We start from the raw sequence: 24,011 nt of genomic DNA, 5'->3' as shown, positions 1-24,011 counted from the left end.
CAGATTGGGCCCGAGGACGGGGGAAGGGAGCCTATGTGCATCACCGGGGAATGGTCCGACAAGCCCCTGGGGAGGATAGAAATCATTTGAATTACCCGGCAAACTTGGGCCAGCAGGAAAACGTAATCTATGTGCACATGTGTGTGGTGAGAGGCTGAGGTATGGGTGTATTGTCGCGCTGTCGGGTACCAAAGTCTCCAGGCATCCCCGAGACCCAGGCTGACAGCCCATGTCAAGAGGAGGCCGGATTGGGCAGTCCTGGAGGTGTAGAGGGGCGAGTCGGTGTCAAGGCCGGGATCCATAACTGTGGTGAAGTCACCCCCAATAACGGTCAATCCTAGGGGCAGGGCAGCGACCTCTGAGGTGAGACTCTGGAGTGTGGAGGCCAACAGGGTGGGAGGGGAATAGACAGACAGTAGATGAAGAGGGCGATCTCCGAGGGTCCCCTCCAGGAGAATAAAGCAACCCTGAGGGTCATGCGTCACTTTACGTGCTACCAGAGGAGAGTGCGACGCACCAGAATAACCACTCCTCTTGACCCCCTGTTAAATCCAGAGTGCCAGACTCCGCCACTGCCATGCCAGGAAGGGGCAGTGATTGCCTATCAAGTGGGTCTCTTGAAGCAGGAGTATGTCTGCAGCTTGACGCTGGCCATATCGCAGGACAGCTGCACGCTTGACCTTGTCTAGCAGGCCATTAACATTCCAGGGCATTATATGGAGCGATGACGCCCCGTTAGAATCGCCGAACAGGGGGAAGTTGTGGAAGGGGCCGGGCAGCCGACGAGCATAGCAGAGGTCACGGAAGTGAAACTACGTCTAGAGCCAATGGACATGTTGTCATGGGGTAGGGTGATACATGGTCACCTAGATGTAGAGGTGCAAGACTGATGCAAAGAGCAAAGGAAACAAAAAACAGAACAAACAGGGGCCGCAACCCCAATACCTCCTACCCCCTCAACTCCCACCCTATACTTCAGGAATGGAAGCATCTGTCACCCGAACAATAAACAGTGAAGCGAAGGAACCAAACTAAAACACTTGGGAACAGGGAAGTCGTGGAGGACCCCTCCTCGTAGTAGGATGTTCATTATCTGTAGCCATCGGTGACAAGTTAGTCGTAAGCAGAGTGCTAGCACTGGATGATGACGGCCAACATCTGAGGAGACAAAAGAAAGGTTTAGCAAAAAGTTCAAGCAGGCCCTGGGAAGAGCGTCGGGCTGCAGGAGAGATCAGTGTCCTATAGGCCCAGTAAAGATGGACAAGTTTAGGCAGTTCCAGGGTCGGAGCAGCCCGAGGACCCGGTGCGCCGCCTGGCAGGGGAGGTCTCACCAGGTGGCTTGGGGTGAGTCGCCGTGAAGAGCCCATCGGAGAGTCCGAGCGTGCACGCCTCTGGCCCCTGCATCTACCATAGCGCCTGCTTCTCGGACAGAGGACCGGAATGTCCCTCCGGGCACGCCCATTGCAACAGGATGGGGCTGTGTTCTGGGCGTTTAGCCTCATAGAACGTTCCTCTGTTGCCCATGTCCATGCCACCTCAGGTGTGTCAAAGAAGAGAGATTTGTCTTGAAAAACAAGCCGGGAAGAGGAGCCTATACTGGAGTAAAGCGGGCGTAGTTTTTGCATGACCTCTCCGAAGGAACGGCGCTGGGTTTGGACCTCTCGGATGTAGTCAGGAAAGACCATAATCCGCAGGTTTTCATATTTAAGAGGTTGCTTTTTTCGGGATTCGGTCAAAATAGCGTTCCGATCCTTGAAGTTGAGGATCTGCAGAATGATCGGTCTAGGAGGGGCGCCTGGCTGCGGGCGTGGAGAAAGCAAATGATGCACCCTCTCGCCCGTGAACCAGGGGGCGAGAGAGCCCTCAGGCATCCAAGAGCGCAACCAACGCTCTATGAAGTCCTTTGCCTGACCCTGCTCCACACCCTCCGAAAAACCAATCAGGTGAAGGTTGTTTCGTCTGGACCGGTTTTCAGCATCCTCAGCCTGCCAATGCAGCTCCTGCTTGTGGGACTGGAGTTAAGTCACTTGGATCTTGAGCTGATGGACGTCGTACTCCACGGTAGATATGCGGGACTCCGTTTCTTTAATTCGGGCAGTTGCATTGTGGAGGTCCTGCTGGATCAGGGTCATGTCCCCTCGGACTTCTGCAATCTTACCCTTGGCCGAGTATTGCGATGTGTGGATAGCCTGGAGAATGGTAGAGAGGTCTGCCGCGGCAGGAGTTTCTTTGTCCGTGAGAACACCAGTTGCCCCGGAGTCCTTGGTGGTGAACGAATCCATCTTGGTTTGGGTGGCGGGAGTCTTGGGCACCCTGTTCCTGCCCATAGCTACTGTCGAGCAGTGAGAGAATGCAGCGTGGGCTCTGGGCGGTCAGGCAGGCGGGGAAGGGACGGTGGTCAAGGAGGAGGGAAGGGAGCACCGCACATCCAGTCCACACCGCTCCACGACCACCGTCAATGCCTTCATCAGCAGGAAGAGCTTCAGTCTCCCAGATCCACAGAGGGCCAAGTTTGGTTTTAGGCCAGGACTCCCAGTCCGCTGGAGCAGAGGGACTGAAGTCAGCCACCCGGCGGCAAGGCGAGAGATTAAGTCCGAGTCTCAGGAGGGACTGGGGTGAGACCGGGACCAAGAAGACACCGCCACTCGATGTAGTGGCCGAGACCTACCGGTTGAGGCCGCAGCCGATCGCCACCACCCAACACAAAGTTATCCAGGAGGGACAACCCCACAGGTAGGACCACCACTGCCTGAACCGGCAGTTGAAACACCCCTCACACCCCTCCAGAACACCAGGGGAGGAGGAGGGCCCCCCACCGCAGCAGGCCGGCCACCGAACTCAGGCACCACAGCTTAAGGTCAGGCAGGGCGGGGGGGACCGTCTCGAGCCAGGGCCCCAGGACCACCTTGCAGCAGGAGAGAGGGGGGGAAGGCCACACCAGTGAAGAGGCCACCCACCACCGCCCTATCGGCAGCTGATTCGCAGCCCCTCAGGCCAGCACCCCAATGAGCCAGATGGCGACTGTGAGCACTGCCGCTCTATAGCCCCACAACAGATTCACCTCAGGCCCCAAGACTCAGTCCTCATGCAGAGCCTCAGACCAGGCAGAGGATCATGGCGGGGGGTCAGCAAGTGCCGAACGCAGATCCGCCCAAGAGGGTGGTAGCACCACAACGGAAGCGCCACTGCCTGAGATGGCAGTCGAGATGTCCCCTTATCACATCAGCACCAGGGGGGGTCCACAGCCCCAGTCAGATCACATTACGGCACCCTCACAATCCAAGGTCAGGTAGAGCATGGGACACCCCCAGGAGAGGGTTGCAGGGTCTCTTCAATGGGGGGACCCTCCCCTCCACCGCCCGATCGACGGCCAACTCATTCCCCTTTAGGCAGGCACCCCCGTGGGCAGTCACTACAGGCAGGCACCCCCTCACCTCAGTGCAGACGTCACAGGGTCCCAGGCCTCCAAGTTCGTTGTTTGGGGGGAGTCGCCTCATGTGGACCGGAGAGGCTGAGAGGCGCAGAGAACTCGCAGTCGCCACACCGCGGCGGAACAAGGCCTCCATAGAATCCTCGCAGTGGAGCCAGCAGGCGGAGTCAGTCCTGTGGCAGGGCAACCGCAGCCCCTGACGAAGCAGCGCCGCAGGGCACTCGGCGGGAGACGTGAACAACAGCTCTCCTCTGCCCGATCGGCAGTCGAACAGGCCTCGGGAGCCTCAAAGTGCAGGGAGACCGCACCGGAGCAGGGCAGGCGGCTCCCCCAGACCACCAGAACCGAGTGGGCAGCCAGCAGTGGGAAGGCGGGCTCACAGGGTCCGCCGGGCAGCACTGGAAGATCGCCAGCATCAGCACTCCTTAAGCAGAGCGTTCACGGCCTGAGGCCGGGCAGGGATCTGGCGAGTTCAGCAATGGCCACCATCTTGGACAGGCCGCGAGGCAGGCCCAGAGGTTCGAGGCCGCCCGTCTCGCTCAGGATCACCAGGCAGCACTCCAGAGGACCCCCTCGGACTCCCAGGTGAGCAGGCAGACGATTAGGAGGTCACCGGGGTCCCTATGGCAAGCGATTGCAGAGCCGATGACGGAGGGGTCCTGAGCACTCCTAAGATGCGACCGCCATCTTGACGCTTGGCCACCAAGTAATTATCTTAATGGTAAATATCTCATCAATAGAAAATAAATAGGGACAACGCTAAATATAGCCCAAACATTTCTCATCACACATCTGAAACATATTAGTAAACCGCCATGTATAATGTCCAAGATGTACTGAGATTTTGTGTCAGGATTGCATCACTTTTGCATCACAATTTCCGTGGCTGTGCATTGTTTAGTAAATACAATGTAACCCAATGCAGCACATAGCACTCCTTGCATTACTTTGTATCAGGTAGGCATTACATGGATGGAGCATTGGCATTCCCATGCATCCACCTATGTATTTTGAAGCAGACCCAGATATACAAAAACCTGTAAACCTGGGTTTGCACCAAAATGGTGTGCCTACTCGACAGGGGAGTAACAGGGAGAAATTAGGTTATTTCTCTTGTTACTCCCTCTTTCCTTGTAGAGAAATATGCCACTAAGGATTTTTTTTGTTGCAAAGATGTATACCTTCCTGCACAAAAACAATCCTGCCTGCAGGCACCCTTGCTCTAGAGTGCCAGTGTTGGGGCTAGGCAGAACACTGTGTGCCAGCACTGGGACAGAGCAGAAGTGTGCCATTATTTAGTGTGTCACATTTCTGTTCTCTCCCTTTCACGCACTGCAAAGCAGCAAGTTCCCTTTCTGTGTTGTGTTGCTTGAAAGAAATGTAAATCTAACCCATTGTGTTTAACAGACTTACAGCATGATGCAATAATCTAAAATATCTTAAAATTTGCTGAATCATACAGAGCAACCATGCATATACTTGAATGTCAGTAGGGAATTTATGTTACACGATTTTTGCCATCGTTCCTAAGCAAGTGATCTGTCTACTTTCCCAACCCAATTGCTAGGGTTTTTTAAAATCCTTTTCAATATATTAGGATCTATGCAGCTAGTGAGAGCATCTTACACTCAGATTCTGTGTTTGTTACACAGAACAGAAGACAATGTTCCTATAAGTTTATTAAGAAGCATATGGCAGTTACCGCGATATAAATTCAGCCAGCATAGAATTTGCACAAGATGAAAATCCAAGCTGTTTTCCAGCTATCATGAAATCCTGCAGAGATAAGACAAATCCTTTTGTGCTATTACAACATGGAAAATAACAAATACATGACAATTTATGGCATGGATGCAATTGATGTTAGCAAAAAGTAAGCTAAGAAGTCTGTGTCAATGAAAAACCTCAATCTTTGGCCTAGCACTTCTCAAATTCACTCAATGCATACACAAGGACCATGTTAACATACATCAAAGCCTTGACACCAATAACATTATTAAACATATATAAAATGTGGACCAAAAGACAATGGTCTCGATTCACAAAAGTAAACTGAGACAAAAGTATATTTTTACAACTTTTGGTATTCACAAAGGGTATTTACGAGTAGTAAATGCCCTTTGTGAATACCGAAAGTCGTAAAGTTAGACTTTTGTCTCATTTTACCTTTGTGAATGAATGTGATCTAACATATCAGTGATGTTATCAATGGGTTAGGTCATGAGCAGCACATGGTGGGGGTATATGTTATAGTTTGCCTAAATACTACTTTATTGGGGATCTTCAGTAGTTTTTAGGTTTTACATTGCTTGGAGATTTTGTTTTAATGGTTTTTCAATAAAAGAAAAGAAAAAAAACACCACTGATGACATTAATCAGTGTACAAACCCCCTGTTAGCTTGTACTTATCCCCTCCTAACAGTGAGAGATCACATGAACAAATGTTCTCAGAAATAAAGCACTGCATTAACATTGTTTAGAACTTAATTACTGACGCTACCAGCATCCTTCAGTGATCTCAGCAACGCCTTAATATTCTTTGACATTTCTTTGCACACGCCCTGCTCTGATATACATAGTTTTTGACGAAAATGCAGCAGTCAATATACCTGCCCAAACAGTTTAGTAGGTTTGGAGGCACCATATTACCCCCATATAACCAGCCATATAATCTTCAGGAATAGAGGCGGAGGCATAGCCATCATCTTCAAGGCAACCATCAGGTGCACCATCACCAACGACGACCTCACGCCTCTCGTGGAACACCTCGGCTTCCTACTACAAACTGACGCAAAGACCACCATAAGAGGAACCCTCGCCTACAGACTCCCAAACGTCTGCAACGCCATCCCCAACCTCATCCCCCCCCCCCTAGTAATTGACTCTCACCACTTCGTCCTACTTGGCAACCTAAACTTCACATCGGCCTTACCCAACTTGTCACTGAACCCATGTACAAGGCTAGACAGACACTGAACACCATTTTCACCTCCAGTGACAAAATCAAACTCAGCCACACCACAGAACTCACAAGGACCGACCACACCACTGTACACTACACCATCACTGATGCCCAGCACACCATCACCAGCTGTCAGATCTCCCCAAACCGCAGCAGGAGCAAGGTCACCTAAACTCAGTGGGCACAGGTTCTCCCAAACTAAGGCCTCAACAGACCTCAACCAGGCTGTCCAGAACTTTGCTGCTTGGATCAACGACAGTGCGGACAAAGTCGTCCCACTAAAACCTACAAGATCCAACAAGACCTCCAAACATGCTGGCTGGTACACCACAGAACACAGGACCACCAAGCTCAACTGCCACCAACTGGAGAAACACTTGCGCACCCCCAAGAACCTCATTGACAAAACAGCCCACAAAACAGCGACTCAGCAACTATCACCAGCACATCAAAGAATCCAAGAAATCAGTCATCACCACCCGGATTGACTCTGCAGTCAACCACATAAAGGAACTTTTCAAAAGTCAAATAATTCTCCAAATGACAGTCATAGAGAACACCATTCACCCTCCCAAGAACTCTGTAACACCCTCTCACACTACTTTCACACCAACATGTACAACAATTTAAACATTCAACCTGCCACGCCCAATCCGACGACCGCAAGCAACCAGCGAACACCAGCAAAACCATTACCACCTGGTCACCCATCACCGCCCTGATGACCTCAGCCATCATGTCTTCCATCCACTCCGGGGTGCCCACCGACCCCTGTCCTCCCTTCCTCTACAACTCTGCAACAAACCCTATGAGCACATAACTCACTAGCATCTCATTAACACCTCCATCCCTACAAGAATCCTCAGGAGTTACTGGTAATCCCTCATTTAAAAAAATCTAGGATTGGCGGCAGGACCTTCTTGGTAAGAACTAACCCTGGGCGTGACACTACGCTTCGCCCACGTAGTGTACGTAGCGCTGCCTGCTTTGCAGTTTTCGAAGTAGGCGAAGCAGGCTAGCGCTACGCACACCCAGGGCGAAGCGTAGCTGCCTGCCGCCGCCACCCGGGCCCGCGCATGCGCATTTTTTGCGAGAAATGCGCATGCGCGGGCGTCCGCGCATGCGCATTTGTCAGAAGAAGTTGGAAATGGAAGAGGGAGCCCCGGAGACGCCGCGCTTCAGGTAAGTTTCTTTACTTCTTATTTATTTTACATGCGGGGTTTGATTTAAAAGGAGGGCGGGCGGGTGGCGCGTAGTGGGGCTACGCGTAGCGCGTGAGTGTGCGTAGATTTGGGCACACTACACGCTGCTTCACGTAGCCCCAGTACACCCACCCTTAGTAAGAACAACCATGTTATGGAACTCTATGCCAGAACATCTGCGTAAATCCACATCAGAACGGGTTTTCAGGAAAAACCTGAAAACATGGCTGTTCGACCGGATTTAGTACCTTTCAGCGCCCTAACGATTTTCTGCTCTTCTGCCAGCGCCGGGACACCTCCGTTGGAGGTAGCTGTGCGCTCTACAAATGACAGTAATAATAATAATAATAATAATAACCTTCCCGGATTGACCAAAACACGCAAATGCCAGACACCTCCTACAGAAAACCTCAGCTGACCCCAACAATCTAAAGAATTATCTCATCTTCCTGCTCTCCTATCAGGCCAACGTACTCGAGAAACCCATCAACCAGCAACTCACTGAATTCATGGAGCAGAACCACCTACTGGACGTCTCTCAATCAGGATTCCGTGCCAACCACAACACTGAGACTGTGCTGATTGCCACCACAGACGACCTCAGAACAATTCTCGCCCGTGGAGAAACTGTGGCCCTGATCCTCCTCGGCTTCTCCACGGTGTTTGACAGAGTCTCCCACAACACCCTCATCAACAAACTCTACAACAAGAATACTCACAAACATTTTGCCAGAGGCCAAAAGGTTTGGTCTGTGATGTGACTGAAGGCCACACTGATGCCAGCAGTGGATGTCGGGGGGTAATTTGGAGGTAAGGTGGGTGTAGAGGAAGTGATCCGTATCCACCTAGTGGCTAAATTGCACAATGAGAAATTAGGAAACCTGGGTTTAATCCCAGGTTCCCCACTTTACCAAATCGTGTGATCCTGGGCAATTGTTTTATTTCACTTTGCCTCCTTTTTCTTTGTTGTCGTATGGAAGAGCACCTCCAAATACATGATATAAGGATGTGTGCTGTACAAAGTGAAAATACTCTGCATGTTAATGAAATATAATTCACAAGTGAATTTGTCATATTTGACCCTTTTGCTGCAAGATGTCTTAAAAGTGCTGCTAAAGTTAAGCGGTGCTGGACTCCCTAGTTATTTGTTTCTATAACATCAGTTAACCTTTAAATAAATACTTACCTGTCTATTTAACATTTTGTTAAGGTTTTGTGCTTAGTAGAGTAAACAGCAGCCCATTGCTGCAGCGGACCAGGTAGCCCCATGTAAAGGTCAGGAGGGCCACATTCGGCCCCCAGGCCGTACTTTGAGAATCAATGCTCTAAAACATAGGCATACAGCAAGATGCCCTCAAGTGGATTGCCTCGTTCTTTATAGGATGCACACAGAGCACCTGACTGTCTCCCTTCACCTCCGCACCCAAAGATATCATACGTAGAGTACCCCAAGAATCATCCCTGACCCCCACCTTGTGTCAAATTGAATGGACTCAAAATAATCTCCTACGCAGATGACACTCAACTGATTCTCTCACTCACCCAGGACCCCTCCAACACTAGAACCAGCTTTTGCAACACCTTGACCAACGTAACCAAATAGTTGAGAGACAACTGCCTCTAACTCAACTCAGACAAAAATGAAGTCCTGATCTTTGGAAAGAACACCTCTGCATGGGACCACAACTCGTGGACAGCAGAACTCGAACCCACACTGAACGACCGTGCTCGCAGTTCAGCATCATCCTTGACAGCCAACTGATCATGAAGTGACAAGTCAACGAAGTCACCTCCCCCTGTTTCCACATATTCAGATGGATCCCAACCAACACCAGAAAGACTCTCACACAGGCCCTCGTCGCCATCTGTCTTGACTACGGCAACACCCTCTACGCTCACATCTCTAACCAGCTCCTCACAAGACTCTGGACCATACAAAAAGTGGCAGCCAGACTTATCCTGGATTTCCTGAAATGAACCCACATCACCCCCATACCTGAGAGGCTCCCACGGTCTCCCCATCGAGAAGAGACGCCAGTTCAAGATCCTCAACACGCCTATAAAGTCCTCCATGACCTAGGGCCTGCCTACCTTAACCATCAACTGAACTTCCACTAACCCACTAGACACCTGCGCTCCTCTTCACTCACCCTCGCACACACTCCCCGCATCCATCACAGCCGCAGCGGTGGCTGCTCCTTCTCCTACATTGCTGCCAAGACCTGGAACGACATTTCCCTCCAGCTACGCATAACCCCCTCGCTGGCTGACTTCGGAAAGAGACTCTGGCTCTTCGACAGAGACACAGTGCCCAGATACCCCTAGGGGTTACAGTATTGCGCTTTACAAATGCTGTTTGATTGATTGATTGAATAGAGGTCAGTTGTGTGCACGTCCAGATAATATGGAAGTAAGGGCAAAATGTGCTATTATTCCATTCACAAAAAGTGCTCACTGACTTTTTTTGTGAATGTAATAGCATTTTTCAAACCTATGTACCTATAGGTTGTTTACAAAATATTGATTGGTCTGGTTTTGCAGAACGCCCTACCAAATTAATATTCATTATGCATATTAAAGGGCAACCCGCTGTGATTGGTTGCAATAACAGGCCTGAAAGAGACAGTTGCCCTTTGAAAGGAATACAAAATAGATGATTTTTTAAAGCAGCACATATTTATTAAAGGAACCAGTGCTGCTTAAAAAAAAAACTTTATCCATTTTGGTAAACTTAAGGGGAAGCAGTCGGTGGTCCTCTGGACCCCTGCCTGCTTCCCCTGAGGCTCTCAACATGATTGACAAATTTGAAAACGGTCCAAGAGAACCCCTTCCCCTTTGAGAATCAGTTACCACCCCAACTCGATGGCCTGTAACTCATCAGTGGTATGTGATAGCAATTGCTGTCATAGATCATTGATACATTTTTTTCCAAATTGGAAATAGGAGAGAGACACCTCCTTCATACTTCCTCCTATCAGTGATTTAGAAAGGATTGCAAAAGTCATTTTAGGAGTCTGAAATAAATTTACATATTTGCTCAAGTGCTCTTGTGTGTTTGTAAGGACTTTTAAGTACATTTTGGGTTTATTGAGGTGGCTACTCCTGTTTTTGCTGCAGCACTAGTAAATATGGGGAATATATTGTGACTAATTTCTTTTTACTTTGAAGGCTATTTGCACTAAAAGCCCTCTGACCACTTCTATTATTGTTCAGCTCATATAATGTACTTGAAATCTGAGACATAATTTTGTAGCAAATCACATTGGTAAATGAAATATTTTCTGTCACATACATAACTTACGTGAAATGATCAACATGTTATCAAAGATAGCCAGTCACGAGGAACTGTTATGCTAGAAGAACATGAGGTCTGTTCTAAGACTGCCATTATTCGAACTATAGTTCCAAAATTAGTGCTTCAGGATGCTGTCTCATGACCCTGTGCTTAAAGATTATGCCAGCAGTTTTGAAGAGATTGAGTGGGTAAGTAATTACACAAGAGTTCTATTTAGAAATGTTTACATTACTAGATATGTTGGGAAATTTGCTTGCATAGTGATTGATAGGATTTGTTCATGCACAGAAATAGAAGTCTGATCCCAAGTAGTCCGTCTAAACACAGCAAATTGCAGCTGCACATGGTTCTTCTATGGCATAACTTGTGGAGTGTGAGGCTTGTGGTTAAAGGGAGCCTCTGTGGGAGAATGCTTTTTTCTCAGTATGATGGTGTTGGTGTTGGATATGGCCCTCTCTTCATGGTTCCCCCGAACATTTTGCCTCAACTTCTACATTTTTGCTGACCCTATGTTTGTTGGCCTTAAGACTCTTTGCACTTTACCACTGCTAACTAGTGCTAAAGTGCTTCTGCTCACTCGCCTTAAACATGATTGCATTGGCTTATACCTAATTGTCATATTTAATTTACTTGTAAGTCCCTTGTAGAGTAATATACCATATACACAGGGCCTGTAAATTAAATGCTACTAGTGGGCCTGCTGCACTTATTGTGCCACTTAGTTAAGTAGCACTTTAAAACATGTCCCAGCCTGCTATTTCAGCCTGAATGCAGTTTTAAACTGTCATGTGGACTTGGCATTTAAATCCACTTGCCAAGTCATAAACTCCCCATTTATTATATATAAATTACCCCTAAGATAGACCCTAGACACCCCAATGGGCAGGGTGCTGTGTGATTAAAAGGCTGGACACTTATACATGTCCTGGTAGTGAAAAACTCCTAAATTGATTTTTCACTACTGTGAGATCTACACCTCCCATAGAATAAAATTGGGGATTTCTTGTTATATTGAATAAGCTGTCATTCCTAATTGGGAGCGGGAAGCTAAGTAATGTTTTTTACCTAGGATGTTGCAATGATAAACCCTGTTTAATGGTAACATTGGATTTTAAATTTCAATTTTGAGAACGCCACTTTTTGAAAGTAGCCATTTTCCTACCCTTAGCCATTTGGTGCCTGCAGCCTCCCCTGGGTCACATGACTGGGTGTAACTGGCAGTTGAACTTAGCGAATTCCTCCCAGACAGTCTCACAATAGAGGGATTAGGTGTGCCGGATTAGGCCATCTGTATCAGGATGGGAGGCAGAGCTGGGCACAGCCCCACTTGCAACTGAATAGGCTGTGTTCTGCCTTCACACAAAGACCATGTCACCACTGCTTTGTTCCCGCAGCCATCTTGGAGCCATTGCAGGCGAGTCAGTAAATTTCAAGCACTTCAAAGAGAAACCTCTAGAAACTTATTGAGAAGGCACCAGGTATAACAATAGAGCCCTCAGACCCACTTATCAGCTAAAACTGCTCTGAGAACTGTGGGAAGACCAGGATCAACCTGCCTTTCGATTTGCCACAGGTGCATCGTCGGTCAGCCTGACTTTGCAGCTGCTTCCAGTAGATTCTTCTCTGCAGCAGCAAATGCTATTCAGCAGTCTTCCTCCAAAGGGGTATCCGGCCTCCAGGCACTGCATTGGCTACAGCCTCCTGCTGCGTCCCATTGGAGATTTTCGACTTACGTAAAAGTGACTATATTCAAACATAGAAATTTTCACTATGACTTCTCTAGCATCTCCCCGACTACAACACCCCCTCCTCTGACACTGCCTGCAGCCTTGTCCCGCTGAACTTTACCTTCGCAGCACATTTTTCTTGAAAATTCTTTTAAGTCCGAAGGTAAGCACTGACGCAATCCACTTTTTGTATCCGACATGGGCTCTATCAAGTTCGGCCATATATCTTTTTTACATTTACCCAGTCTTGTGCGATCAGATGTCCACTGTTCCTTCTTTGATCTTTTAGGAGCTCGAATTTACTAAAAACTTTAAAAATTCATAACTCCAGTTCTACTGATTGGGTTTTTGGTGTCAAATAATTTATTAATATTTAATCTATTTTTCTAAGTTGGTGTGAGATTTTTCTTGTGGCGACTTTTCACTTTGTTACTGTGTGTGAGCTGTATTCATACTTTACACATTGCCTCTAAGGGAAGTCTGACTGTTTTTTGTGCCAAGCTAACCAGGGTTAAACAAAGTTTAATTGAGTGACTTTTGAGGTACATTCTGCCTGGGTTCATGGCTACTGCTTGACCATGGCTAACAGCCCAGTCACAAACAACAAATTTAAACGAGGGTCAAAGTGAGGGACTTGGTTTAAGGACTGAAACACCTCCAATCCCAAAAGTACACAATGAAACCAACAAGAAGGTGCACAGTCCGTAGCAAGATAGCAAAACAGTAGTTAATGTAGAGAAACACGAGAGATCCTACAAATAATTGAGACAAAACCTCCGCAGGAGGTAGGAGTCCATCAGCCCACCCTTATTGGCGGAGCCTCGTCATCTGGTACTCCTGGGAATCGCTGTCTTGGCCCATAAATGCAGATCCCCAGGGACTCTGCCTAGGTGCACCGGACAGTGATACCCCAAAAGGAAATTTACTCCTGCCAGGGTCTGTGCCCAAGTAGTTGAGGGCTCCAGTGATGTGCAGTGCAAAGAAGTGAAGTGAAGTTAAAAATGAATACTTGGTCAAAAAATATGTTTATTGGGGATCAACCAAGTTTCATGTCTAAAAGAACCTATAGTCTGTTATATATTTCTACAGGCTAGTCTTTGGTTCATGTGAGCGTGTGGTCGACATGTTTCAGCCGCTAAGGTGAATTTACCCGGCTTTCTTCAGGACCGAAAAAAAGAGCTACTGCAAAACTAGTTAAAAAGTGATAAACCTATACCCATACACCAAATGTGAATGTGGGATACCGGTGTGGCAATTGCCACCCTACCAAAAAAGGCTCAAACTAGAGCGTAAGAACGATGTCTTCATTCCTAAAAAAGAAAAATATATATGAGAACCTCATGTATATCAAAACACAACTACTGATTGCCACAGGGTAAAGCTGATTCAGCCTCCCCAAAATTCACAAACAGCAACGACCGCCTCCTGGCCGTCCTATTATCTCCGGGATCGGCTCACTGCTAGAACCTCTGTCCAAATTCGTAGACGTGTTTTTACGACCAATGGTCAGTGAGATGCCAACTTACCTTAAAGACACGGCAGACGTTCTACGACTCTTACCAGAGATAGAGTTCAACTCTGACACCGATCTCTTGGCGAGTTTGGACGTAGAGTCACTTTATACGTGTATCCCCCAGCTACAGACCCTCGACGCCATCAGAGGCCTTCTGGAAGCACGTTCTCTGGACAGTATCACCCCTGTACCTTTCATCATGGAGTGTGCCAGACTAGCCATGATGGAGAACTATTTCAAGTTTGAGGACCAGATCTTCCTCCAGACATCAGGGACTTCAATGGGCAGTGTTTTCGCGCCCAGCCTCGCCAACCTCTATGTCCATCTTTTTGAACAGGACATTGTACTCAACCACAGCAACCCGTATCGTCATCATTTGTTGCTGTGGAAGAGATACATAGATGACATCCTTGTGGTGTGGCGGGGCACTAGTGACGAAATTCATGCTTTTCACTCATGGTTAAACCAGCAGAATGCGTACTTGCGTTTCACCATTGAGTACAATAAACATCGTTTGGCCTTCCTGGACATCTCCATCTTTGTTCATGAAAACTCACTGAGTTCTGAATTATATAAGAAACCTATGTCCAGAAACTCGTTGCTGTCCTTTAATAGCCATCATCCGAGGGCACTCCGAGAGAATCTTCCAGTTGGCCAATTCCTGCGGGTTCGCAGGAAGTGCTCGACCAGACAACTGTTTGATAAACATGCTGAGGCACTTGCCAGACAATTAGAAACACGGCAATATCCAAAACGTCTGGTGCGTAAAGCTTGGAAACGGGCGTCAAATAACAATCGTGACGCCCTACTGGACACTGACGTGCTCAAGACCACTAATGAGAGACTCACATTTGTCACCACTTTTTGTACTATGTCCAGCCAAATACAGAAAGTAGTACGGAGACACTGGCAAATATTGAACATAGCGGATGGCAAGATTTCGCCTCCCTTATTTGCCTTCAAGAGGGGTCCTAGTTTGCGCGATAGTCTGGTCCATACCAGACCGCTGGCACACCCCACAGCTGAAACCAACACTTTGTGGTCACTACCCCCAGTTCGTGGCCACTTCCCTTGCGGGACTTGTAGTGTCTGCCCGCAAACCACTAAGACCATCTCGGTGGACATAGGCACAGGACGTCCCTGGGTATTACGCAACCACACGAACTGCAATTCAGACTGCGTCATCTACAGAATCACGTGTCCGTGTTCCCTACATTACATAGGGTACACCACACGCAAAGTGAAACTCCGCATTAGCGAGCACAAAAGTACTATCCGCTGCGTGAGACAATCCACTCGGATGACGGAGCATTTTCTAGCCAAAAAACACAAGGCTGAGGATCTAAGGTGGCTAGTACTCGAACGCCCGTTTATTCCTCAACACATAACAGACGTTGCCCAGTTCTTATTTCTTAAAGAACAAAAATGGATTTTCAAGTTGAAAACTGATACTAAAGGACTGAACGACAACATCCCATGGGCTTCGGTCTATACTTGAATCGGTTAGACTGTCTCTTTGTTAATCACTCCAGGAGATAATGTTGTTTGATCTAGTTCAGTTACTCTATCGTCACGAGTAGCCTTAGCCAACGGGAGTTATTTACACCTTGACAGCTTTGTGGGCACCCAAGTTTTTAGTAGACATACCCTTCTCTATAGACATCGTTGTATGTCGACTGATCCAATGCCATTACGACATCCCATAGTATGCAGAGATTTATAGTCTCACGAGATTGTGCACTGTAGATTGACACTACATGTATTTCAAGAAGGGATTATATATCACCAACTGTCCCACATTCATGGTGTCCTTACCACTTTAGGTGCCCTCTCTATGTCTTAAATTCCCTATTTCTAGAGAAGGTATAATCCATAACTGACCAAATTGCAAGTTGCGAGTGCCCTCATTGGGTAACATTGATGACTGGGTTTTACATCTACCTAGGTTATTCCCATGTATCAGGCTTACTTGGGAAGATTTCATGGCCTCCCTGTGCGGGCTCGTTAGACACACAAGGTCCGCTCTATATTGTACCTCAAATGTAGTTGGTCTTTTTCTTGTGGTCATCCGAACTCGTGGTAATTATTGATCACACATCACCACTTTTTTGAAAGAACTAATCATTTACATTTAACCGAATGCAAGTAGACCAGTCTACTTCATCCGTGCTCCACATTACAGATACATTCGAATGCTCCAACTGTTTGGCATTAAACACCGGGCTCCGGGATGTTACGATGTCTAGCGCATGCGCGGGCTGACTCCTTTACTCCCCGACGCATGCGCGTTAGACACACGAGGCCCGAGGAAGGGTGGGATGTATATTATACACTACATCGTATTCGTAGGTGGTCTGATCCTACGTAGCTTTGCCTTGTCCTGATCGTCCTGTCCATTCCGATCAGCTTGGAATACACTCGTAATCTCCAGCGACACCAGCGCTGTGTCTGACACTAACGCGTGCGCACTCCTGTCAGCGTCTATTTTAGGCGCATGCGCGTTACTTCGCATAGACGCGGTGCAGTACGAGTGGAGAAACAGCTGAATAGACAGCTGAATTCAATTCGCGTCCCACTTGAGTACTATAAATAACAGCCTCCCCTTCCTGTCGATGCCTCCCAGACAGCTTGTGAGCCAGTCTGAGGTATCGACGGACAGGTGAGGAGGCAGGCGGCTTGTGCTCTTGGTTCACTCCAGTTCTGGATACTATCCTTAAAATATAATCCTGAATTTAGAACTGGCTGGTTGACCCTCGACCATAATTCCCAGGGTTGGTTTCCTTCTTCTCCCTTTTTACTCACCAACCTTTTATGGTTAGATTTGCCCCAGGTCACATAGGAAGCCTTACGGTTCCTTCAGTCTTCAAGAGACATTAAGCTAACTTTACAGACCTAGGCAAGGGGTCTTTGACTTATCTCTGTCAAGAATGCACGTTCTGCTGACTGCAACTCTAGAACGCGCCTGTCTGATACGATCGCTACTAAGTAGCACCCTTTTCGTTCTATCAAAGGTTTTTCAGACAGCAAGCTAGTCAGAGATGCTGACGGATAAGTAAGGGGAAGATAGCATGCCCTTTGTTTTCTAAAACAGAATTAGCTGTTAGAATTCTGTTGACAGCTCTTTCACCACATAATTACAATTACTTATTGTATTATCTGACCCTGGTCAAACTAGTTGTCAGATAGAACGTCTCAAAGTGACATCTCCTTAACACTACTCCGATGGGCGGTCACGAGGTCTCGGACTTTTTTAATTAATTTGGGCTCCCTTTTAATTTGTTTAAAATATGTATGTTGAGTTTTGAACAGACGGGCATCCATTGGCAATCTCTCTTGTTTTCTTTCTCCACATTTAAACAGAGCGGTGCCTCCTTCTCCGAGCAGTCAGCCGGGTGAGGTGAGGTTTTTCTCCCACACAAAGCTGGGTGAGTGTTTTTTAATTTTCTATACTAATTTAGTATTTAGAAACATCATTATGGAGTTTTGTTGTTGATCTAGGTGATGCTGAATCAGCTTTACCCTGTGGCAATCAGTAGTTGTGTTTTGATATACATGAGGTTCTCATATATATTTTTCTTTTTTAGGAATGAAGACATCGTTCTTACGCTCTAGTTTGAGCCTTTTTTGGTAGGGTGGCAATTGCCACACCGGTATCCCACATTCACATTTGGTGTATGGGTATAGGTTTATCACTTTTTAACTAGTTTTGCAGTAGCTCTTTTTTTCGGTCCTGAAGAAAGCCGGGTAAATTCACCTTAGCGGCTGAAACATGTCGACCACACGCTCACATGAACCAAAGACTAGCCTGTAGAAATATATAACAGACTATAGGTTCTTTTAGACATGAAACTTGGTTGATCCCCAATAAACATATTTTTTGACCAAGTATTCATTTTTAACTTCACTTCACTTCTTTGCACTGCACATCACTGGAGCCCTCAACTACTTGGGCACAGACCCTGGCAGGAGTAAATTTCCTTTTGGGGTATCACTGTCCGGTGCACCTAGGCAGAGTCCCTGGGGATCTGCATTTATGGGCCAAGACAGCGATTCCCAGGAGTACCAGATGACGAGGCTCCGCCAATAAGGGTGGGCTGATGGACTCCTACCTCCTGCGGAGGTTTTGTCTCAATTATTTGTAGGATCTCTCGTGTTTCTCTACATTAACTACTGTTTTGCTATCTTGCTACGGACTGTGCACCTTCTTGTTGGTTTCATTGTTAACAGCCCAGTCAACCAAAAACCCAATTTCGCAGAGTGTGCCAGCTGCCTTTATGGCACCCGATCAGGAAGAATTGGGGTCGAAATACAACATTAAAAATACCAGTGTTTTTGTCTCATAGATGAAAACCACCTTAGGCTACAATATTGTATGTGTTCAGAAGACACATAAAGGTTTGGCACTGCAAATAGGTCTTACCTTTAAAAGGTGATTCCTGAGCTACTGCCTATGCAAATATGTGTTTTCACTAGGATCAACAAAAGAAACCACAATTCCAAAATGGCCACCAGTGCATTCCATTGGAATGGAATTGTCCTATTTTACTGTATAAAAAAAAAAATTCCAAGATGACTGCGGGTGCAATGTGATGATACATGCACATGCATGAGCAGCCAGTTTTTAGTAGGTTTCCTAATAAAGTAAAAATATTACAAGATGGCCCCTGAATCATGTGTATGCATGCATCTGGAAACAGTCAAGCCATTTTGGCATTTTCGAACTGTGATTATGATCCAAGATGGCTGATCACCATTTTAGAATAGTATATTTAAAAAAACGTATGAATGCAACTCTTCACAAAGAAAAGCAAGCTAGTAGCCTGATGGCGGTGTGCAACTGGCAGGCCTTTGCAGATATATTTTTTTAAAATAATATAAACAAAGCATAATTAGGAAGTGAGAAAGCGAGCCGCATGTTAGCATTTTTCAGCTGTCGAGTTGTCACACAATCAAATAAAATAAATTTAAAAATGGTTATGCAAAAACAATGAAGTGAAGACGGGCAGTGAAACAACAGGCAAGTTGAGGGTCGGGGGATGGTGAATTGACAAGTGAGTGAGAGAAAGGAAAGTCTTTCTCTCCCGTACTGGAAGGCAAATGAAGGAATAGTTTGCTAGTTTTGGCAGTGAAGCACACAACTCAATCTTTCGAACTATGATAAAGAAGTGATGCTCCAGGTTGAGGCAAAAACAAGAATAGCCAGAAAAGTTAACTAATCCGTAATATCGTACTGAGATAGACAATAACACTTCCCAATCATAGACAAAGGGCCGACCTAAATCCCACTCTATTTATTATTGCATTATAGGCACTAAAAATTCAACATAAGACCGTAAGCTGTCTGGTGAAACCTAAAAAAACTGTATCCTTGTAAAGAGCTTCATGGCTTTCTGTTAATTGATGCAATGTTTTAAACGTACTAACAATATACAATGTTTGTTGGAATAGCAGCATTAAGTTTTGGCTTACTGTACAGAAGCACAGGTAACTATGGCTGTTTGGTGTTGGGGGTTAATTGGCAAAAAATAAATTAATTCTTTACAAATAGCTACATTGGTCCCTTGCCCACTCTTCTTGCCATACTCATCAATGATGATGTTTACTGCATCTTGTACGGGTCTATTAATAAGCAGAAATATATATTTAACTCCACTCCACAGAGAGCACAGCAATAAAAGGGAATTCCACAACGTACCTCCTGTTTTTTTGTCTCTGTGCCCTCTGTGTGAGAAGGTCTTTGCAGAGGTACAGATGGCCTTAACAGTGTTATGGTAAATCTCAGCTGCAGCAGAACTACTTGGAGGAGGGTGCAGACATTTACTTTTATTTGGAGCCCCAGATTTGTATTTAGTTGGTATATGCTCCTTCTGCTGTTATTTGCTGTGCTCCACTTTGCTTCTGTGGGACTGACTTCTCAGTGTCTGTCGTTTCCAGATTCACACTTATATACACCCAGGGTATTTTTCAAAGAGGGCATCCTACTGCTGCATCAGTTGGATTATTCTAGGAGAAATTCCAGACATTTCACTGGCTCATCTGAGTATTCGGTAGTACTGCCTTTGTTGCTTTCTGGGGCTTTTGATTTGGTCTCTATCACGTCAGTGCAGCTTCAGTCACTAATGGAACACGCAGTCCAAGCACCTTCAGATAATCACAGGCAGATTTTGATTATCGCTAACGAGTTTTGTCTCCTCTCCCTCCTTTACCCACTCTCCCCTTAATGCCTCAGAGGGGCGGGAGATGTTGCTCCACTGGCTAATAAAGTTCAAGGAAATGTGAAAGTCAACTTGGCTTTGGAAAATGTGTGGAGAGACCTGCTGGCTGACGTATTGGTGCACATTTAAGGCAACCTGTGTCTTAAGGAGGGCGCTGTTGCCTCTACTTCTAAGGATCCCATGCAAAAGGTGAAGGACACTTTTAGGTGTTACTAGCCTATCTATTATCCTGGTCTCACTCTCCTGAGCAACCTTTTTTGTTCTATGATTTTAAAGAAATACACAGAGCCAAATGTTTGTAGTTCCAAGGGGCAGGCTGGAGCTATATGCCCTGATGGGCTGTGCAGAGTGCCTTTCTGACAATCTGTTAACTAACTTTTTTTGCCCAGTGTGGCATTGGAGGGCGTTACTGAGTCTGATCCAATTGATACAAAAGGTTGAGATTTTTTTTAAGTGGGTTTCATCTTTAGCCATATTCTTGTTAGAGATGGGGTTCAGCTTATGCCACTCAATCTATTCTTTGGCACTCCCAGTCTCTAATCATATCTGTGTACTAGGATAACAATTGTGATCCTATTTTAGAATTAATGGAGAAGTAACTTCAGCTGGCATCTGAGGTGCTATCAGATGATGAGGTGATGCTCACTGCAGTGGAAGCTGTGGCTTGCTGCTGAACTAAACAGATGAAAGCATGGAAGGGGGATTCTGAGAAGATTTGGTTACTCAAGCTCCCTTTATTGGGCCAGAACACTTTGATCAGATGTAAGGGAAAATTGTGAACCAAGCTGTGGAAGATTCCAAGCTATGATGATGATGAAGAATTTACAAAGCACAACAAATACCCTAGGGTGTCTAGGCGCTGCCCTTAGCACATACAGATCAGACTGGACTAAATATGAGAATTATGCCTTAAAAAGCAATATTTGTAAGCCCTTTCTAAATTTAACAGGCTAGACTCTTTTTTAAGCGAGGTTGGCAAAGAGTTCCACAGTTTAGTTGTTGTAGTGGTGAAGCTCCTGCCACCCCACCTAGCCCTACTAACTCTAGGAACAATTAGGTTTCCAAGTTCCGCTGACCTAAGGGATCTTGCTGGAATATATGGCTTAAGACAATTTGCCAGTTGCGTTGGCCCCAAGTTGTTAAGTGATTTAAAGGCAATGCAGAGTGATTTAAACTGGATCCGTTTGGCTACCGGCAACCAGTCCAGATGAAATAAAGCTGTGGAGGTAGAGTCGAATTTAGAAATTCCTAAGAGTACTCTTGCTGCTGCATTTTGAGCTGTCTGCAGCTTTTGAATGCTGAGCTTTGGGGCGCTGGTAAAAAGGTCATTGCAGTAGTCCAATCTTTATGATATCAACACTGATACCACCATCTTCCTTAAATTCATAGGTATTGAAGGAAGAATCTTCCTCAAATTTTGATGATAAAAAAGCAAGCCGAGGTGTCTGAGTGGGTTTGCGCTTCAAAAGACAGTTTAGTATCAAAGATGACTCCTACGTTTTTGCCGTTCGGCTCTGGTTTAGCTAGAGGACCAAGTTGGGCTGGCCATCAGCTATCTGTCCAGAATGAGGGATTGTTCCCAAACACCACAATCTCAGTCTTGGATGAATATCAATGTTCTTTTAGCTCAAACCTCCAGAGTTCTGCAGGTGTACTGGTTTGAGGTGGCAGCCTGTTCATCAACTTTTCCAACAGGCAGATGTCCTCTGGCATCAGTGTTCATGGGATGGAACTCTACTAGATGTTCATAGGTTACTTCACTTTCAAGAGCTCATTGGAGCCCCCTCTGATACCAATTCCACATGTGTATCTTGTTTACCGGGCATTGAAAATTTGATAGGGTGAGTTCATCTGAGGGCTTTTTTGCAGCAGGGGAGAGATCTGGTCCATCAATGGCTACATTCTCAGAGAGACATGGCAGCCTGTCCTTTTGGGGTGCTCTGGCTCAGATTCAATCTCTAGCTTCTCACATCTCAGAACTACATCTCAGAACTACAATCTTTTCATTTCAGTAACACCATCCTTGACAATTTCACTGCAGTGGTGGTGGCTGTTAAAAGGCCGTGTCTCTGGAGGGTCAAACATTGGCCTCTGGTTCTTGTGGTCACGAAAATGGATGCCTGCAGCAAGGGATGAGGTGTAGCACTGGGGACTGCCTCAGTCCTAGGTCTGTGGTTCTCTGCCTATAGCAAAGACCCATGCGCACTATGGAGAGAAAAGCAGTCCTAAGATCATGGGACCAATCCTTGTAGTTCAGATGAACAACAACATGACAAATTCATACCTCAACAGGCTGAGTGCACCAAGCCTTTGCTTCCTCTGGTACATTACCTATTAACTAGACTAGTCTTTCATTTTGATGAAAACTTCTCATCTCTCAGGGTTAGAAATGGAAGACCCTGAGGCAGGTGTGTCTATCCTAAATAGACTTCCGTCTTAGCCTGAAGGCCTTTCTGGAGATCAAGAGAAAGTTGGGGCTCTGTGGATAGACATATTTGTCTCTGGCCAGGACACTCTTCTCCCAGAGAGAATGTAAACAGATTAGTGCTTGAATCTGTTCAGAAATGGTTTCAGCGTGTGCTACTTCTGAGATGACTCTCCTATTTCTAGTTAGGGCTGTTCAATGAGAGAGATTGAAACCTCCACTGTGGAAATTAGGGGAGTGTCCATCTCTGACGGATGTATGGTAGCAACTTCCTCTTAGGCCCATATTTGTTTCACATTATACATTGCATGTATCTTGAATTAGAATAGAGTTCTCTGAAATGTGCCAGACTATCCAAGTCACTTGGTTTTACTGGCTTTGTATGTATGTTTTCCCATGATTTTGTTATCGGCTTTCTGCATTCTCATCATTGAGGACTGGTTTGAAGTAAAGTGGATGTAGGGGTCATGTCTGGATTATTTACCAGTAGATACCGCTGAGTGTTCAAGTGAAAATAACTCAAATTTGTGCTGGTTATACCAGCTGAGTAATATACTGTTCTCCTTTTTCTGTTTTCAGGTTGACATTGAGTGCCTGCAAGATTCTTATAAAGTGTATGTTGATGACAAATTTTACTTTGAGTATAAAAGTCCAATGAAGCCTGTGGAAAAAGTCAACTTCATTGACATTTGGGGTGTCCACACAGAATACATTTCAGTAAGCCCCATGAAATCCTAAACGTTGGAGCAGGGGTCACCGGGAGGCTAATACAAATATTGAAACTAAAAGGAATTTCTCCATTTTACCACAAAAATGGCGAGAACATGAAACATGTGCATTATTAAGGACATAAATTGATGCCAATAAAACTAACTGCATTAATATAATGTGTTGTGTTTTGTTTCACTCAGTATGTTTTCAATATCATATTTAATATATTCAAACAATAGGGCAACCCAGTAACCCAGAGACCTGGGCCGGACAATTATGTTTAAAAAGGTGGTCCCTATGGGGGAAGTGTAGCCTTTAACTTCCTCGACAATAATATCATAAAAAAACCTTCCTACAAGTTGTTTTCGTTATACAATAAATATATTTATTTTTGCCAGCCTCATCAAATAGTGCAGATACAGTTCATACCAATATGACACATTATTTACATTAGGCAAAAAACACAAGGTGCTCCTACAAGGCGAAGGCACAGTGAAAAGAGAATAATGTGCTAACGAAAGTGCACTTGTG

The 24,011-nt window shown here is 46.0% G+C and overlaps 1 protein-coding gene across 2 annotated transcripts in view; it reads left to right on the top strand.

Moving 5' to 3' along the window:
* The window catches only part of LOC146799439 (galectin-3-like), a 242,139-nt gene extending 218,502 nt beyond the window's left edge, over positions 1-23,637 (top strand). Inside the window, exons 6-7 of one of the 2 annotated variants that reach the window (XM_085628074.1) lie at positions 17,490-17,554; positions 23,349-23,477. In XM_085628074.1, coding sequence (XP_085484200.1) covers positions 17,490-17,525 — 36 coding nt within the window. In that variant the 3' untranslated portion in view covers positions 17,526-17,554; positions 23,349-23,477. Of the gene's footprint in view, positions 1-17,489; positions 17,555-23,348 lie in introns of both variants that reach the window. The other variant, XM_085628073.1, reaches the window with a different exon arrangement.
* Positions 23,638-24,011: the final 374 nt, after the last annotated feature.

This window comes from Triturus cristatus, chromosome 9 (assembly GCF_964204655.1).
Source record: "Triturus cristatus chromosome 9, aTriCri1.1, whole genome shotgun sequence".
NCBI lineage: Eukaryota > Metazoa > Chordata > Amphibia > Caudata > Salamandridae > Triturus > Triturus cristatus.
Note: the sequence above shows the minus strand (reverse complement) of the source record. Positions and strands in the feature narration are given on the sequence as shown.